At 35.3% G+C, this 19,947-nt stretch overlaps 1 protein-coding gene across 1 annotated transcript in view; it reads right to left on the reverse strand.

Moving 5' to 3' along the window:
- Window positions 1-19,947, reverse strand: part of FREM2 (FRAS1 related extracellular matrix 2) — a 221,278-nt gene that overhangs the window by 29,927 nt on the left and 171,404 nt on the right. The window contains exons 9-16 of the mRNA XM_069064632.1: window positions 18,934-19,131; window positions 17,328-17,492; window positions 17,055-17,237; window positions 15,131-15,261; window positions 13,270-13,428; window positions 10,939-11,242; window positions 8,855-8,986; window positions 6,561-6,892 (exon numbers count right to left, since the gene is read on the reverse strand). Of these exons, the coding sequence (XP_068920733.1) occupies window positions 6,561-6,892; window positions 8,855-8,986; window positions 10,939-11,242; window positions 13,270-13,428; window positions 15,131-15,261; window positions 17,055-17,237; window positions 17,328-17,492; window positions 18,934-19,131 (1,604 nt within the window). The remainder of the gene's footprint in view (window positions 1-6,560; window positions 6,893-8,854; window positions 8,987-10,938; window positions 11,243-13,269; window positions 13,429-15,130; window positions 15,262-17,054; window positions 17,238-17,327; window positions 17,493-18,933; window positions 19,132-19,947) is intronic.

The following is a 19,947-nucleotide window of genomic DNA, read 5'->3' on the forward strand; positions in this document are numbered from 1 at the left end:
CAAGCAAAAGAAAATGAGAAGTAGTTAGATAGGTAAAAGGGGAATAAAGAGAAAGAAAGGAGGATCATGACAACCTAGGGAGGAAAGAATATCCAAGAGAAGATATTGAAGAACAGTGTAAGAGGTTTCAAAGAGGTCAAGAAGGATGAGTATAATGATCTTGGGCAAGTCACTTAACCCCAATTGCCCTCCAAAAAGCAAAAACAAGAACCAAAAAACAAAGATGAGTATTGAGAAAAAGCCACTGTATTTGGTAGTTATGAGATCAGTAGTAACTTGGGAGAGAGCAGTTTTAGTAGACTGATGAAGATGGAAGCCAGATTGAGAAAATATGGAAGAGATTCAAGGGAGAGGAAGTAAAGGTACCAATTGCAGGTGACCTTCTCAAGGAGTTTAGCTACAAGGGGGAGCATGATGCCCTATGGGAATTGTTAGATAAAATGAAGGCTTTTAACTATGGGGAAAACATGGGCATGTTTGTAGGAAGCAGGGAAAGTTTCAGTAGATAGGGAGATATTAAAATTAGTGAGTGGGTGCGATTATAAAGGAGGCAATATACCAGAGAAGACAGGATGAAATGGTGTCAAGTGCACATGAAGAAAGTTGACAAGAGTGAAGGGGAAGATAGTGATAGAGAACATAGGAGTGATATGAGAAGAAAAGGGGGGTGAAGTGGGACTATTAGGCAATGGCCTCTGTTTTTTAAAAATTTGTTTATTCATTTGTTTATTTCTTATTTATTTTTGAAGAAAAATATGCTATGGAAAGCTTGAGAAGGAAGTGAAAGGTTTGAAATAACCACTGTGATGAAAGACTCAATTGATTATGAATGAGGCAAAGAATTGACTTGAAATGAGAGCCAAGTTGAGATTATATAACATACATTTTTCTCAGATATAGGCAATATAGTTTCAAAACTTTATCTACCTCTGTTCAGCAGCATGTAATTAGGAGCAAAAGTGGTGGCTTATGGGAATCATCCAAGACTGGGGTTTCACAAGTCATGATTGATGATAGGGCAAGGGAGCAACTAACCCAAGTGTAGATTAAGTGACTTGCTCAGGGTTACACAGTGGCAGCAACAGGATCCAAACCTACATCCACTGACTCCAAATTCAACATCCTTTTCACTATACTGTGGGTATAATGCAATTCTAGCTATCATTTATATAGTATTTTACAGTTTATAAAGTGTTTCACATAGCTTATCTTATATGATCCTCTCAACAATCCTGTGAAATACATTATCTCCATTTTATGGTTGAGGAAACTGAGACTCAATGAGATTGAATGACTTGTCCAAAGTCACAGAGCTCACATGAACCAGAGGCAGAATTCAAAACCCAGGTTTGACCTGCATCAAAATCCAACTCTTTATCATACAGCATCACAAATGGAAAAAAGCACTGAAGAAGCTATTACTTAGCAAGTTAACATAATAGTTGGCAAACTGGCCTATAAAATAATCCTCCCTAAAAAAATCATTGGTAAAATATTTCTTAGACTATGTGCCAATTTGGGGGTTCTCTGAACCTTTGAGAGGGATGAGGGATAGTGACTTAGCCTTTGTGATTTTGTTAGTATGAGGAATTCTCAGGGGAGCAAGCCCCTCTACCAAGACTGGTTAGCAGCTTTTATGCAATTTAGGCTCTCAATGAGTTGCCTAGAGCAAAGGTGCCAAACTTACTGCCTATAAAGGGAAAGTGGTAACCATTGCCTCTCTATCTTCAATGTCTAACACTGTTCTTGAATTGTCTTTATTAAATGCTTTTTGAATCAGGGAGCTCCAGTGCTTCTGCGGAAAGGACTGGCGATTCATGGGGAACTGAAGCAAATGGTTTAAGTGATCAGAATCATACAACTAGTAAGTGTCTGAGGACAGATTTGAACTGAGGTCTTCCTGACTCCAGGCACAGAACCCTGTCCCCTGTTGTCACCTTGCTGCTCTGGAATAGAAGTAGCATGCTTTTTAGCTGCCATTTCACTATATCCCAGCCATTAAGCCCAGCACAACATGACAAACATTTACCGACTACTGGACAATACTATAGCTGGGTTATTACTGACTACAATCATTCTAAAACACAGAATTATCCCAAAGATTTTTCTAAATCTAAGTTATACACTTTGCAAATCTTGCCTCAAAATAAGACCTGACTCCCTTAAATCCTAAAATTCTTCTGGAGGTAGGGAAAGAGAACAAGAGGGTAAAGAGTCTTAAGAAATGAAATGTTCTTTAGTAGGTGATGGATAAGGACTGGATTTGTGTTTTAATTGACACAAGAAACTCCCAGAAGATAAAACCCCCTTGACCAATGCAGGCTGGCACTTTATCTGCAACTTTTTAGATTTCAAAGAACACAGAGAATGTGCAGGGTCATAGCCAGTAGATGTCAAAGGTTAGATTTGGACTCTGCTATTCCTGTTTCAAGGCTAACTTTCTATATACTGCACCTATTGCATCATGCAGTGCCTCTGAACTTCAGTAAATTCATAAAATACTTCCTTCAGTAAAACATTGTTGTGAGAGTTTCTTGGTTTTAAGATAGTAGCAAGAAAACATGGTTGAATTAGGTCTTAGAACCGGGAAGTACTTTCTCTGCCACATATTTAAAGTTTCCATCTATGAGAAGATGTGAAATATTCTACAAACTAGGAAACATTATTGGGGCTGCGGGCTGGGGGCTGGGGAATTTAGATTTCCTATCTAGAAGACAGGAATTCTCAGATCATATGTCTGAGACCTCCTTTTCCCTTTCTGCTTAACTCTGTTCTCGAGCTTCAATATATTAATAATAGTCAGTGAGTGAGAAACAAAACATTTGTTAAATACTTCATATGTGCTGGGAAAGCAAAAAAATTGTCCTTGTCTTTAAAGAGCTCAGATTCTAAAAGAGGAAGCAATATGTAAAGAACTAGGTAATACAAGACATAAACTGGGTAGATGGAATGTATTTTCCAAGAGGAAGGCACTAGCGATGGGCAGGAGGGACTGGGAAAATCCTTTTGCAGAAGATCAGAATAGAGGTATCTTGAAAAAAATCCAGGCAAGCTAAGAAGAGGTAAAGAGGAGGAGCTTGAAAATACCAAATGCCTTTTCTCTTTGCCCTGAAATGACTAGCAATGGCAACTCAATACATGGCACTCCAAGAATGCTGTAGGATGAGAAGGTATGAAAGGGTTGTATTCTATACTGATGGAAAGAATGCCAGGTCTGGAAGGTAGGAGATCTCCATTCTAGGCTGTGTGACCTCAGGCAAATCACTTAACTACTCTGTGCCTTAATTCTCTCAACTGTTAAACTGAGATAATTGCTCCTATTCTATCAAGGTTGTGAGAATAAAATCTTACAAGTTATGTGATATTTATCATCTTGTGACGTTGGGCAAGTCACTTAGTATCTTTGGGACACAGTCTCCATATTTGTAAAATGTGAAGATTGCTGTTACCTGTGTGACCTTGGGCTCATCACATAACATCTTTGGAAATCAATTTCCTAATCTACAAAATTAAAGTCTAAACTATATGACCCACATTGTCCTTTTTAACTGTAATTATATGATAGCACTTTGATCACTAAAGAACATGACATAATATCACACATAGTATATTGATTAATATAATAATAAAAATGAATAGTATAATAATATTAACATATAGTATTATCTTCTATCTATTCTGTTTATATCTTCTATGTACCTAATTACTTATTTATTATCAGGCATTGGAATGTGAGCTCCTTGAGAACAAGGACAGTTTTTTGTCTTTATATATCCCATTATTCAGCACGACGTGGCACAAAGTAAGTGCTTAATAAATGCTTCATAATTACAGGATTAGTGAATGGGAGAGTTGGGGGCAAACTAGGTGTCCTGGATCTCACTGTAGTGGAAAAAATATAACATGAAAGTCTTCCTTATAACTCTCTCTTTTTTTTTTTTAAGCAATTGGGGTTAAGTAACTTGCTCAAGGTTACCCGGCCAGTTATTTCTGGGTGTGTTCCTTATAACTCTTAAAGAGTGTTTTCTTTTTTGGGGGGATGCTGCTTTGTTAATAAAAACACCTTTATTTTAGGAAACTTTAAGAAACACAATGTTCTCAAGTAAGGAATGCAAAGCCTCTACTAAGCATTACTGAATTAAAAGTTTCAAAAGTTCCTTTATAAAAGGTGACAGTTTGTACCCATAGAAATAAAATGCCTAATTACTACACATAAAGAAAGTCCTGGCTTACCAACCTGAACCTTTTTTTTTTCTACAGATGGATTTAAATGGTTTTGAGTGACAAGTAAGAATTACAGGATTCTTTTGTTTGAGTTTTTACCGGCAGGTACAATTACCAATTTCTTCTGGCACTAGAGAGGTATGTTTTATACACTGCCTCACTGTCTGGGGGAAGTCCTGAGACATCAGTGCCATCCACCCACATCAACACAGGCTGAACAAAGTAAGTTTCATAGCTTTGAAGTTTAATGAGACTGAGAGTGAGCTATCTCTTACTTTGCTTCTTCCACATTTTAACACCCTAGGAAAATAGTACACTTAAGTAATTTCCTGACACTTGCCAAATTTATAACACCATGGATTCTGCCTAAACACCTCTATAGCAAAGGCTCTTAACCTGGCATCCATGAACTTGTTTGGCTTTTTTTAAATCTTTTTTTTTTGATAACTATATTTCAACAAAATTACTTTCCTTTATGTATTTTATTTCATAGTTTCAAAACAGTAGTATGAGAAGGAATCACCTGCTTCACAATATTTCATAAGGAGATCATTACAAGAAAAGGTTAAGAACTCCTATATGACAGAATTTGTTTTGATTCTCACTTTCTTATGAAAAATCTGTTCTCATGATTTGGAAGGAAATAAAACCTCACTCTTAGGTCAAATACTTTGAGGATATGGCAACTCAATGGTGTAAGTACATATCCCTTTTATTGATGCAGATCACAGCTCTTTGCCTCAGAACAGGAGTTCTTAACATCTTTTTGTGTCTTGGACTCCTTTGCTGTTCTGGTTAAGCCTATGGACCACTTCTCAAAATGATGGTTTTCAATAATGGAAGAAATGATAAATTTCGCTAACTTCTAATAGTGAGATTATTGAAAATAAAGAGCTATTACCCCCCTCTAAGTTCATGTACTCCCTAAAATCTATGCATAGACCCAAGGTAAAGATGGCCTCTATTAGTGTCTTTGATTGAAAAAAAAATTACCTGACAACTATCACCTGGAAACCATTTCAAGTGCTGAAGCTCTCGAAATTTAGTTCTGTTGGCCAGTGAACAGAATGGATTGGTTAAGATTTACTGGAGGTTTTATTTTGCTTAAATAGCCTTCAAGAACCCAAGATCACCACAGTGAGTAAGACTTTAGTCGATGTTCAAGTCAAAGAGTCAACAGATTAACACATTCTTCTAAATTCTGTTTTAACTTCCATATGGTGATCATCAAAATCAGTGTTCAGCATATTATCAGAGAGTAGTCTGATGAGAAATGAAGATAGTCAGATAATCAGTGTTATATGGTGAGAATGTACTGCACTCAAGCTCCACAGGTATTTATGAATTGTCAATAGAACTAGATTCTAGAGGAAGATCCCCTAGGTACTGGGTGGATCCCCTATGGAGGTCTTAAGGATGAACACGGCAAAGAATCACACAGGATAAGAAGGCACGAGGAAGTTATAATTTACATCATGGGAGGAAGAAGCTGTATTGTTAGGCTCATGATTCCATTTTAGTATTATTGTATTAAAATGGTAAAGTATCTAATTGTGGTGATCACCAATTTTTTTTTAAACCAGTGCTTTCTAGTTTTGTTCGCCACCCACTTGTAATTTGAAGTGTGTGGGGGATGGTGGGAGCAGACAGATATTTAGCAAGTAACACATTAACAAAAAGGGAAGTGGAAGAAAGGAGAGAGAAAGGAAATAAAAGGGCAGAAAGTATAAAGGAAAAATAATAAAGGAGAAAATGAAAAGAAAAAATATGGAGGAAAAGTAGTAGTGTTTATGTTTTTTATCTCATTTTTGTTTTATTATATGTCATCTCAGATATCTGGGCACATACATGTAAATAAAAAATGCATGTGATAGAAATCAGGGCTGAAATTTCTAAGGACTTTTATAAAGAAAACAAAGTATGTTAGGAAAACTAAGTGTCTAATAACAATGATGGACTATCTTTCATAGACAAAGCTAATGCTATTAATTCACTGTCAATAAGACGTGTATTTTTTTCTCCCCTCCCGCCTCCAGTATTAGTGATGAATTTTCACTGAGTCATTGATACTTAATAGTCTATTTCTCTTGTGGCTAATGGCACACACACAAATATACACACAATATGCATAGATACATATATATATATATACACACACTCAAAAATGTTTTTTATATATCTATGTCTATAATCTGTATCTATACTAAGATTGTCAGTTTGGGTTAGGGATTTATTCTGTTTCCAAGAAACAAGGTAAAACTCCTCTACATAGAGATATATAAAAAACCATGACTTTGGTCATTAGGGACAAAAGAATTTATGTTACAAACTCTTACCTGCCCATCAGTCCCAATGGTGCCTCCACAGTCTGTAAGGAGCTCAGACATATCATAGTAGCTAACAAATTCCCATAAACAGGCTTCCAGATTAAGGTTGCGATAGAATCGCAAGGTACCAGAACCCCTGATGGTCGTGCTGTATTGGTAAGGATATGTCTCTCCGATCACTTCTGAGTTTCTGGTAGCATCAGTCAAGAAACCATGATGAGTCTTTACTTCAGTGTAATCCAGGAGGTTGGAGCATTTGTGGTTCCCAACTCTTGTGCCATCAGGGCTGAGGGTCAGCTCAAAATTGGACAGTTCTCTAGTGGAGATCACGGGAAGCATGCCTACAAGTTATTATTATCAATATTATTGGTCATGTCTAGTGTTCACCTTCAAAACTGTCTAGATTACAGATCTTACAAAACAGTTTGTATAGATTATATAATAATTCATATTTAGACAGCACTTTAAGGAGTATAGCATCACAAATTTTGAGATGAAGGGCCCTTTGGGATTATCTAGTCTGGGGGAACCTGCAGCCTTGAGGCCACATATGACCCTCTCTCTTCTCAAGCATAACCCTTTGATTCAGTCAAGGACCTAGAGGGTCATATGTGATCTCAAGACTGGAGGTTCCCCACACTGATCTAGCTTTAGGATCAAAGACTGAACTGGAAGTAACCTTAGAGCCCATCAATTCTAGCCCTATCATTCAATAGATGAGGAAACTTAGATATAGAGTCACACAGGCAGTAAATAACTGAGGTAGGATTTGAACCCAGGTTTCCCTGGCTCCTGACCCATGTCTATCTACTCTGCCACATGGTCTCTCATTCCGTAGATGAATAAACTGAAGCTGAAGGAAGTGAAGTGACTTAGGTAAAGTCATACAGGCAGGAAGTAGTGGATCCATAATTAGAACCCAGGTACCCTGATTCTAAATTTAACACTCTTCCCACTTTACTACACTATGTCTTAATATTTACTAAATGCTCTATGAGGGAGTATTTCTGTTACCAGTTTTGAATCTAAGTCAAGGAGGGACAAAGGAACTTTATTCAAGGTCTTATAGCTACTAAGTGTTAGGACTGTGATTACAACCTAGGTCTCTAGACTCCAAGTCTGAGGTTTTCTCTACTACATCAAATTGCTTTCTGAGGTTCATCTCTGTGCCCTTCCAGTTTATACCTTGAAATAGGTCCACAGATTTATAGGCTGTGAGCTAAAGCATGGAACCATTCAGCTAATTGGGTAAATAGAAGCAACAAGGAATCTTCTTATCTTCATTTTCTCCCCTGCCCCCAGTCCTCCCCCAGAAAGTTTTACATAATCTTATGGCAGGAGGCAACCAGTGTTCACCCTAAGTGAGGCAAGCAGATTTTGCTCACATTATTTCTGACCCTTTTGGCTGTATCATATATGTGTGTATCTTTCTTCTCTCTCTCTCTCTCTGTCTCTCTCTCTCCTTCTCTGTCTCTCTCTGTCTCTCTGTCTCCTCTCTCCTTCTCTCTCTCTCTGTCACTCTCTCTCTCTCCCCCATATATGTGTGTGTGTATGTTATATATAATATATACCCACATGCATACACACATAGACAAAGTACTGTATCATGAAATGAGACAATTTAAAAAAATTAAAGTATGAGTATTTATAGCAATAGTTAATTTGATTGACTGGACACAAGATTTGGGATAATGTATTCAAGTTTCATAACAAGCCTCAGTCACAAGTTCGGTTTTAATCTATAAACAGAAGAGAATAATAAAAGATAATTAGCAAAATTAATGAAATAATTTAAGACTACTATTTCCATCTTTTATTCAGGCTTGTAATAAGATAGTATTTTAATTATTATAAATGTTTAGAGACACACACAAAGCCCCACCACATGTTTAAAGGGAGTGCTCAGATAGCTACATCAAATACTAAAGTGCTTTCTGAATGCTTAAAATCATGGACATATTGGCTTAATCTTTGGCAAGGTTACTGAGTATTGCAAAAGCAGCCATATGTGTTCCTATTGCACAAAGGTGGGAATTCAAGTATTTGTGGCTTCACTGAACAAAGCAACTGGTTTGCTGAATTTCAAAAGGTAGAGAGAAGAAAATGAATTTCAAAGGTACAGGGAAGAAAATGCTGTTATAGGAATAAAAAAAAAAACAGGCAGAACAACAGTCTTGGGATATACTAGCTAATGGTCTTCAAAGGCCCAAGTTTGTAAATTATGTGTTGGGTTATTTGGGATAGTAAGCAAAAACACTAATTACCAGAACATTTTCATGATTTGACTAAATTAATTTACCTACCATCAATGTGTGGCATTGTGACAGTGAGCTTGATGAGATTTGTATAGTCTGTATCTTCAGAGCCCGTATAACGCAGTTTGGCTGAGAAAGGTTCTGCACCGACCACACCTGGAACCCGGGGCTGACAAAGACCTTTTTGAAAAGTACAAACAATGTTCTTGTATGTGTAGTTGAGAGGAAGAAGAGCTCACTATGGAGCTCAAGGTTTGTTTGTTTTTTTTAATGATAGTTTCTCTTAATACCAGTTTAAGAGAAAACATGGAATAACAGGTTATATCATTACAAGGCACATCACTGGGAAATAAAAGAGAGAATCCAATAAACAGTTATGGGGCAATTTTATCTATGTGTTCTACTAAAGGCACCAGAGGGTGTTTTTTTTTGGGGGGGGATTACCTTTGGACATTTGAGTTAATTTAATACTGTGCCTGAGGTCACGAAGCCTTCCTAATGGCAACAGAAGCTGGGTGATTAGTAGGTAGAGGGCTGTGCTTGTAATCAGCAGTGTCTGATTCAAACTGAATTTGAATTTTGTCTCAGACACTTATTAGTATTGTAATAGTGCAAGTCATGATTCCTTATGTGTAAATGAAGGGAGTTGGACTCTGTGTCCTCTAAAATCCTTTCCAACTCTAAATTTATGGAGTTCAGCTAGGAAGGTTATATACACAAATAAAAGGAAATGAATAGGAAAAAGTCACATGGGTTGATCATGCTGAATCATTATTTTCATCTTTATGGGCACTTTGACATCTGTGTGAATATGAAGAAGTTAAAAGCAAACATACTTTGTGATTCACAAATTAAACTCATTATACTTACTAAATAGATGCCAAAGACATAAAATGTTTTTTCTTTCTTCACTTTGAGTCATATTTTACAAAAAGTACAAGTGACTCAGAGCACAATGAAAGCAAACAAAGCACCAGCAATCCTGACAATTTTCATATAATAATGATGATATCAATAGTTAGCATTTATTTGAGATATTTAGGTTTAGAAAACACTTTAAATTATCTCACTTGATCCTTATACCAACCTTGTGAGGCAGATGGTATTATTATCCCCATTTTACAGAGGAGGAAACTGAGGCTGAAAGAAGTTATGTGACTTGCCCAAAGTCTTAGAGCTAAGTGTCTTTGTAAGGATGTGAACTCAGATCTTCTAGACTTTAACTCCATCATTCTATCTACTGTACCATCTAGCTGCTTCTATGTTTTTCCTTCAACACAAACTTGCACAGTATGTTTTCATTTCAACAGAAAGGATTGAACTATCATATTATGAGAAGCTAATACTAAATTTCTTATCCATTTCTATTCCAGTAGAATAAAGAAAAGTAAACAAGCAGCTCAATATTACAGTGAAAGTGAAAGGGAGAAGTAACTAGAAAGTCTCTGTCATTTCTAGATCACTTTGCATAATGGCAATGTTTAATATTCTTGCCAAAGCAATTGCCTGATCCCTAAAGAGACTCAAAACCATAGATATCAATGAAAATTAATAGAGACTAGACTTATGAGTTCATTCTTATAGGGAACTCCTAGGTAAGGGAACTCCCTCCACCGATGAGAGTCAAAACTTTCTCCATAACTTATAGCCTTAGTGTTTCTTCTAACATTGAGAGGCCAAGTGATTTTTTCAGGGTCATACAGCTAGTCATTGTCAGAGGTCAGATTTGAACCTAGGCTTTCCTGGCTCCAAAGTAAACTACCATGTTACCTTTTTTTTAAGGAAAAAAGGCATATTTGGCTGAAAAAAATATTACTAAGTAACAGACACTGAATATATGACTGCAATATACTTCAATTTATGTAGTACATGTGTTCCTGAAGGCGTACACATGAACTGAATTTGTGTAAATTAAACCATAATTAAAGGTACTTGGGGGATCATGATCTTTAGAACGGACAAAAATTTTTCTTTGTTATAAACAGCAATGTGTTCTTGTAGGGTGATGCTGACTGATACTTGCTTTAGAGAAATGAGCTCTCCAAATGAGAATTTTCCAATACTATTCTGTATAAAATGCTATATGCATTTGACTACAACTTCAACTTTAAATGAATAAGGGTAGCCATTACCTTCCTCTTTGTTCACTGTGACAATTGGGCTCATTAACTCCAGCCCTTCATTTCCATCTGTGTTTACAGCTCGAGCTGCACATTGTACCCTGGAACCAGCTTGAAAGTAAATGGAGTCCAAAGTGATCATTTTAGAGGAGGTAAAAAAGGTGTCAAAATCCACTTCTTTCATGGGGCTGGTCACACCATCAGGGCCTGTGGGTGCACTAACAAGCCATCGGTATCTTGTCAAAGTGTCATTGATACTCTCACTTGCACATATAGAGCCTGTCTTCTCATAGTCAGAATATTTGGGGTTGCAAGCCTATGGAAAACAGATAGAACATTATCATGACAATTATTTATGATTACATGGGAATTGCTCTTCTCAAGTTCCTTTCCTACATACTTTCTGAGGGATCTTACCTACTCCCACAGTTCCCTTGATGATTTCTGTACTGAGCACTCTATCCCTGTCTTTTCTCCTTAGCCTTAGTTCTACATCACCAGACTTCTAATGAGCATCTTAAATGGGAATGCCACATTATTACTTCACAGTTCAACATATCAAACCCTCTATCTTCCTTTACATAGAAAATTTTCTTCTTTACTTTCCCATTTTTCTTGATAGTACCAATATTTCTCATTCACCTGCTCTTCAAATTTTGGAGTTACCCTTGATTCTTCCTTTAGCTTACTAAATTTTCCCCAATCAGGAGTCAGTTCTTCCTTTTTGATATGTCTTTCCATTGCTTTTACTTTAATATAGGCACATAGTTCATAATGAGGATAATGTAATGGGCACCTAATTGATATTTCTGATTCTGTTCTCTTTTCATTCTATACTGTACACTATTGCCAGAATAACATTCCTACAGCACCATTTTGAGTTTACCCTTTTCTGCTAAAAAAAACCCCCAAATTAAAAAAAACCCCTCACTGTAAGCCAAATTCAATCTAAAGTCCTCCATGATGCAGTCCCAAGCTACTTTTGCAGATTTATTAATTCATTCAACAAATATGAACTCACTTCCTTACACCTTACTTTCGATGCTAGAGAAAGACTATATCCATTAATATCATGTAAACTAGAGGAATTAGCTTGTATCTATCCCTTAACTGAGTTCTTCATCACAGTGGATACAGAGTCAGGATCCAAAAGGATCTTGATGGGGTTGAACATTGCGATGTCTAATATAATGAGATTTAGTAGAGATATACGTAAAGTCTTTTATTTGGGTACCAAAAAAAAAATCAACTTTACTTATATAATATGGGGAAGCATGGAGAGATAACAGTTGTTCTGAAAAAAAGGATCTATAGTCATACCAAACTGTAAGATCACTATGAGTCAGTAGTATAATATGGCAGTCAAAAAAACTAATGCATTTGTGTTTTATATTAGGAGGGGCATAGCTTCCAGGAATAGGGAAGTGATAATCCCATTGTACTCTGACCTTGTCAGACCTCATCCAAAGTATTGTGTTTAGTTCTGGGTATAATGATTTACGAAGGACATAAACTGGATATTTGATACATGAGATAAACATAGTGCCTTACACATTGCAGACATAATATAAATGCACTAATTCTTCTATTTGATATTCTTGCCATTTTCTATATATGATTTGTGCTTTGATACATCTTTATCTTTGATTAAGTACCGTGGCTTAGAATTATTCCACTCCCCATCCCATCTCTCCCAACCCACTAATCCTAAAAATTCTTCAAGACCATACCCAAAGTCTATCTCTTCTATGAAACATTCTAAAGAGATATCAAATAGTATATGTCTCCATTTCCTCTGAATTCAATTCAATTCAATCCAATGTAACCATCATTTGTTAAATGGCTACTATGTGTAGGATAATTTATTAATCATTGGAAAGATAAAAAATGTTATGCAATGTGGTTCACTAATGCCTATTGTCTTTAATCACTTATATTGTCCTTATTACATAGGTGGATCATTATAGTAATCTATGCATATTTAAAAAAATCCTTAATAGTTTGCAATGTTCTTGAAAAAAAATGAACTTATTTAAATTCATCTTCCCCTTCCCAAAGCACCTAAGAAATGTCTATTCATAGCTGGCATTCAACAAATGAATGAAGGAATGGATGAATAAGTGAGTGAATAAAATCATTCATTAAATATCATTAAAACTTTCCTTTGGGAATTTCAAGATGATCATACCCAGATAAACTATAAATTTATCGTATCTTCTCATTTTCCTTTCTTCATTGTAGCATATTATACTTCAATCTTAGTATAACATTGTGTTTGTATAATCTATTTTGAGTTCTTAAAAGCAGTAATTTTCAAATTGTATTCCACAGTTTCCTACTCACTGTAATACACGCCACAGGGTAGCCAGGCACTGGGCCAGCGCTGTCTTTAATTCTGAAAGTGTCATCATATATCAAAAGGGATACAACTTGAGGCACAGAAGGGAAAGTGACATCTGCCATACTGTTCATTTCTTCTATGTACACAATGGCTTTGGTCATCTAGGAAAAAAGAATAAATCCATTTATTAATAATATTTTTACTCTAAACACATTAATCAACTTGATTTTTTATGTAATTAGGATTTCTTTCTCACATCACAGATGAAAGTGATTAATTTGTCTCTACTTCTTGAATTTAAAAAACAACAAAGTAAAAAACAAAAAATTTTAAAGAGAAATATTGCAAAATAAAAGAGAGTAACTGTTAAATTTAGTGGGAAAAAGCAGCCTCTATGTTTTGAATTTCATTTACATTATATATATAGCTTAACAGTGAGAATGGTGATTCTTACTAAATTACCTGCCCTTTAGTTACTAGATTAGTGGATTGGAGAAGTATCATAGATAGTGTATCACCATGGTATTTGATAAAGCACTCATGATAATTTTTTTTAAAGCAATTGGGGTTAAGTAACTTGCTCAAGGTTACACGGCCAGGTGTTTCTGGGTGGGTGCTAAGTGTCTGAGCCCGGATTTGATCCCAGGTTATCCCGACTCTGGGGCCAGTGCTCTTACTGTGCTACCTGGCCACCCCCTCTCATGATAATTTTAAAGATAAGGCAGGAAGCTTTGGCCAAAAACCTAATGTAGTCTTAGGCTAGACTAATAAAAGTATAAAAACCAGTAACAGTGTAGTGGGTAGAGATCTGGTCTTCAAGACAGCAAGACCTATGTTCAAGGGCTAGCTCTTAGATATGCAGTCTCTGTGGCCCTGGACAAATCATTTAATTTCTCAGTGTTCTAGGCAACACTTCAATATTCGAAGTTAATAATAAGAATAGCTAGTAGTTATACAGAGCTTTAAGGTTTGCAAAATACTTCATACAAATATCATCTCATTTTATCCTGACACCAATCCTATGGATTAGGTGCTATTATTAATTCCTGAAGCAGACAGAAGTTAAATGACTTGCCCAAGGTCACACAGTATCTAGTGGCAGAGAAGATTCCAACTTGCATTAGCTAAAGAGAATTTCCTCATGTGAGAGTTCCCTATGTCAGGGAAGACAAAGTTTCAGTCTCTATCCTTACAAAGAAATGAAAGAAGGAAACAAGCAACTATTAAGCTCCTCCTAAATATAAGGCACTATATAATAAACATCTTAGAAATATTATCTCATTTAAACCTAATAATGACCCTGGAAGGTAGGTGCTATTATTACTCCCATTTTACAGATGAGGACACTTAGCCTAAGAGATACATCAGTAAAGAATCTGTTCGATTGATTAAAAATCATCATATGTGTTCAGGAAGGAAACTTCAGTACTTTATGAGAGCTGTGATTTCCTCTATGTAGATACCCTTGAACTAATGCAGAATGCAGTCTCTCCACATCTTAGTAGATGGTATGATGCACTGGTGTGGCCAACAACATTTATCTCCTGGTGACTAGACTTCTTGTAAGATCATATTCGGATGTTAGCTAGGAAATTCTGCAAGGACAGATGCAATCTGTTTCCAGGTCCATATTTGAAGCTTTCTGTGTGATAAGACCTTACAGAGCCCACAGGGTGAAGTAAGAGGTAGCATAGCCTCTTACACAGGTGGACAGGACACTTAACTTGGAGTCAGGAAAAACTGGGCTCAAATCCTACCTCAAACATCTACCAGCCATACAGGAATTTTGTAGCAAATTTAGAATAAACCAATGTTACATGGCAACCATTGGAGAACTTGCTCATATGAGGATTTCTCACTTACCTGTGTCTCTGCTACCATGTTTTCATCAGGTTTCAGGTGAACAGTGAAGGCCTCCCTCATCTCTCTAACTCCATCAAAAAGCACTTCAATCTCAACAATGTGCTGGGTTTCACCCTCCTTAAATTCAATTTCTACAAATGCAAGAAGACAGATTTAAATCTGGAGTCTATAGGGCAGGTCATTTATAGTTTTTGTGGTTTAAGAAAAAATGTAAACAAGATTTTCTATTCTCATTACTTATTTCTACATGGTTGCCACTGGACAATATCAGGCATACACTAGGAACACAGGATGATAAAATCAGAGGTCAAGATTTGGAGTTGGAGAGGCCTGCTAGTCCAACCTCCTCATTTTAGACAGGAGGCCAAGAAAGATGAAGTAAACTCCAAAATCATATAGATATTGTGTTATAGCTAGAATTGGAACCCGGAACCTCTGGTTTTTAATCCAGTTCTTGTTTCACTCTAGAATACTAAGTACAAGCTAAAGTAACTAGGCATAGATTAAATTGATTGAATCAATTGAATTGATTTCTTTTTTTTTTTTTTTACCAGTTCAAAGGGTGTTTTTCTTCTAGGAGGAGAAGAAAAGCTTTAAATGGATTTTTAGTTTTTGTTTTTAATTTCCACTCATACTTTATTTTGATTGCGTTTTGTCTCTTGGAAAATCTAGTGATTAGATATAGGAGACCATGATGGAAAGAAGGTTGGATTTGAAATGAAAAGATCTTGGTTTAGAGTCTCACTTGGCTGTATACTAGTTAGCTGCATGACCAATAGTCTGACTTTCCCTCCACGGATTTTAGTTGTCTCATCTGTAAAATCAGGAGATTGGATTGATGGTTTATAAGGTACCTTTTAGCTGTAGATCCTATGATCCTGATTGTATTTTAAAATATTTTTCATTATTGCTTTTTTTTTCTTTTCGAGATAGGAATGTAGCTGAATTTTTGCTTAGATTCATTACTGGACATGCCCTGGTGACTAAAGTAGTTTTTAAAAATAGATGACTGCATTTAGTATTTGACTTTTGAAAAAGTAGGCCAATTATCAGGATAAAATGAGTAATCAGTTTGGGTAGATGATTTAATGCATATATTTTTCTGTCAAGCCAAAAAAAATTTTTTATGATTGAAAAATAGCACTTTTTGGTGTACAAATAACTGTAACAATCTTGTTTTTTCAATCAACTTTCATGGAATGGAAACTTTTCCTTTAAATATTTAGTCAATGCATCTTAATATTTTACGCTTTCTGGATACAACAATGTGAAATTTACAGATTTCTTTTTTCCCATTATTTTGTTTGCAAATCAATCCTTATATGTATTCCTCATGTTCTATTACATCTTTGAAATAATTTAATCTTTTCTTCTTATACACTTCACCCTCTCTTCCCTTCCTCTCTCAGGAATCCCTTATAACAGAGAATAAAAAAGAGGAAAATATAGTTCAATAAAATTAACCAACACAGTGAAAAAGTCTGTCATTTTATGCAACACTCCATTAACCATGGTCCTCTATCTCTGCAGAAAAGCAAAGTGAAGTGGTTTTTGGGATCTTTGGGATCAAACTTCATCATAACTTCCTAACATTAAGTGTTGATTGTTCTCCTATTTTTGTTGATGTTTCTTCAATTTACATTGTTACAGTCTTTGCATATATTATTTTCCTGGTTTTCTTCAGATTGTGTCACTTCATTTAAGTCTTTCCATTCATTATAGTCATTGTTTTGTCCAGCAGAGCAATATTGCATTATTTTAACATACTGAAATTTGTCGAGTCATTCCCCAATTGATGGACATCCACTGCAACTATGTAAATATCTACATTTCTACGTGAATAGCTCTTTTCCTTTTCAAACGCATTGACCAGCACAGTAATCAACAAAACAGTAAATCAACTGAAAGTACAGCCTCTGCTTACCTTCTGACACAGGGTGATAGTCTTCTCCTGAGACAGCAGATCCATCCTTTGTGTGCACTCTCACAATGGAAACCTTTGAAGTGTCTCCTTGACGAAGCACAGGAATTTTCACAATGACTGACTGACTTGGTCCTTTTGGTTCACGGACACTAAATTTGGTTTCTCCAAGCTTAATAATTGTCCCTGAAATTTTAAATGATAAAGTCAAAGTAATTATATTGGTCATAATCTGCATGCTTAGTTCACATTAGAGTGGAGAAAATATCCACTTACGGTCAGCATCATCTCGGATCTTTATCAAAGTTTCATTTTGTTCACCAACTGAAGCTCCGAAGGGGGATTCACTTTGCGGAGTACCAAGAACTAGACGTAGTTCCTCTTCTTCTTCATAGATTGCATCATCCATCAGTACAAGGATGCAGGGCTTCTCAGTCTCACCTGGAATGAGAATTATCATAGAGCCTAATCATGAGGTATATTTACATAATGAAAAAAAATGTATAATGGAAGTGGGTACAATTTCTTATAAGACTCTAAAAATACCTGTAATCATAACCATATGATATATTTTTAGAAAACTGCATATATTTCCCAAATTTCATAGAGATTTTCCATTTGTGTGCATATATCTTTAATCCAAAAGGCAGTGTTCTATATTGACATACAAAGATTAACCAGGATTGATTTGTTATTTAAAATTTTTGATTTATGGTCCTTTTTGAAAACAGAACTTTTAAAATGAAGTTATGCCCTTTAACTTGCAGAATTTCAAAGTCAACCAAGACCTTATTGATTTTTAAAAGCTTGCTAATATGCTCAATTGTAAGCCATAATAGATACTAATTACACATTTGAAGGAACTGAAATATAATTGGGAATTATTTAATTAAATAAATAAAATATATTTTTTTAAAAGAAAACTTTAAATATTAGACTAAAGAGAGTGTATTTTATACCATAAGCAATAGTTTAGGTGCTCCAAAAGGTAACTGTCCAAAATTGGGCTCAGGAAGATTATTTTAACACTTATATGGAAGGTAGATTGGAAAAGAGAGAAATGGGTATTCAAATAGGTCAATTAACCAACTATTTCATTAACTATCCAGACCAGAGATGATATGGGCCTGAACTAAGGTTAAGATAATAGCATCTGAGAGAAGGGGATGTGGCAATGACAACAGAGTGGAAGGATGAACTTGTCTACAGCTATTCTGATAGCCATAACACCATCCCCTTGACATTCTGGAGGGAAGAGCTTCATACTGTTCATTGTAAACTGGTTTGCTGTAATTGTCATTTTCCAATGTGGACAAAAACTGAGGGAGGTTTGTCTTCTCTCCAACAAGGCAGTGCAAACATAATCCCCTCTTAGTCTTGAAGAGAACTCAGGGATCATTCATTTAATACTTTTTCTTTAACCCTTTAATTTCATGTTCTTGTAAACATGCAAACTATTGTTTAAGAATAAAATCTTCAATAACACATTAATCAAAGAAAGAAAAAAAACCCAAAGAATTCAAAGTCATTTCATATCTAAAAAATTTGAAATTTAAAAACTTTTAAAATGTGTTTCCTTTTTAGAAAGAATAAATTTGTTGTTAACCAACCTTAACCACAATCAATGGTACCTAGATCTTGAACACAGAAAAAAAAATCTTGTCATTTTAAGAATAGATTTTTATTGTTACTTTTTATTTTTATGTAATCTAAATATTTCCCTGTGTCCCTCCTTTTCTCCCAGAAAGAAATCCTTTACAATAATTTTTTTAATAAGAGAAAGCAGAAGAGGGAAAAATCAACAAAATCATGCAATACACCCATTAAAAAAACTGACATTATATGAAATGTTCTACAACCTACAATATAAGTACTAACTTACCAGGAAGGAATGTAACAATGGAACTGTCAGTGTTAGGGCGTTCTTCAAAGTCCATCATTACTTGTGCAGATCCTTGTCTAGTATAGCATCTCACTGAAGACCTGTGTTGGATATCCCCACTCCTATAAATCATGGCAACAATCTGGCCATCATTTTCATTGCCACTGTATACACGTTCTTTAAATTGCATCTTAGGCACTAGGAATAAGATAAACAAAAATCAGAATGTTTTAAAAACTAAATTTTGGATGAAATTGTTCAGAATATACTTAATTTTAACCTATTTTTATCATTATTTTCAATTGGAGACATGTAAAAGGTGAATAAGATAAGCTTTTAAAAAAGTTAATGGTATCAAAAATGATAATTAGCTTTTTCCAAAGAATTTTGTTCACAACAGATTTTATGTAGGCTATGATCAGAGGTATGCTGGCAAATATTTAACAACAGGTTATCTAAATAAAAAAAATGACTGTTCAATACCTTTTAACCAATCTCATTATTAAAATTTTCCAATAATTTTTAAAAGTACAGACAATCAACAAATGAAAAGATCAAGAGTTGATTTGTAGTATTTGTTGATTTCTGAGGTTTAAGTGCTTACACAGAAAATTTAGCAATTCACACATGAGTGGCCACTACACACTACTGGATGGTGATCACATTAAACAAAACTGACAAAAATTGATTATGTATTATTTCACATGGCACTTGGATTGCTTCAACTAAAAGAAAGAAAAGAAAAAGTACCATGAGAATTCAAGGTAATAAAAACATAATGTCACACATGGAAGCAGTATGATAAATGTTGAACCGAATATTTTAAACTGCCAGAATAATAGAGATCATAACAACTAGTGGTCAATCCCATTATAGTTACTCATTAGAGACAAAGATTAAAAATAGCTTTAAAGATTGCAAAATTCTATGAGATTTACCTATTGAAAAGATGAACCCATTTCAAATGTCAATTGAGAAATGGTCAGATAGCCTTATGGTACTTTTAAATATTAT

Source organism: Petaurus breviceps, unplaced genomic scaffold, assembly GCF_028583685.1.
Source record: "Petaurus breviceps papuanus isolate PSGF00001 unplaced genomic scaffold, PetGlider_PUasm1.0 90639, whole genome shotgun sequence".
Taxonomy (NCBI): Eukaryota; Metazoa; Chordata; class Mammalia; order Diprotodontia; family Petauridae; genus Petaurus; species Petaurus breviceps.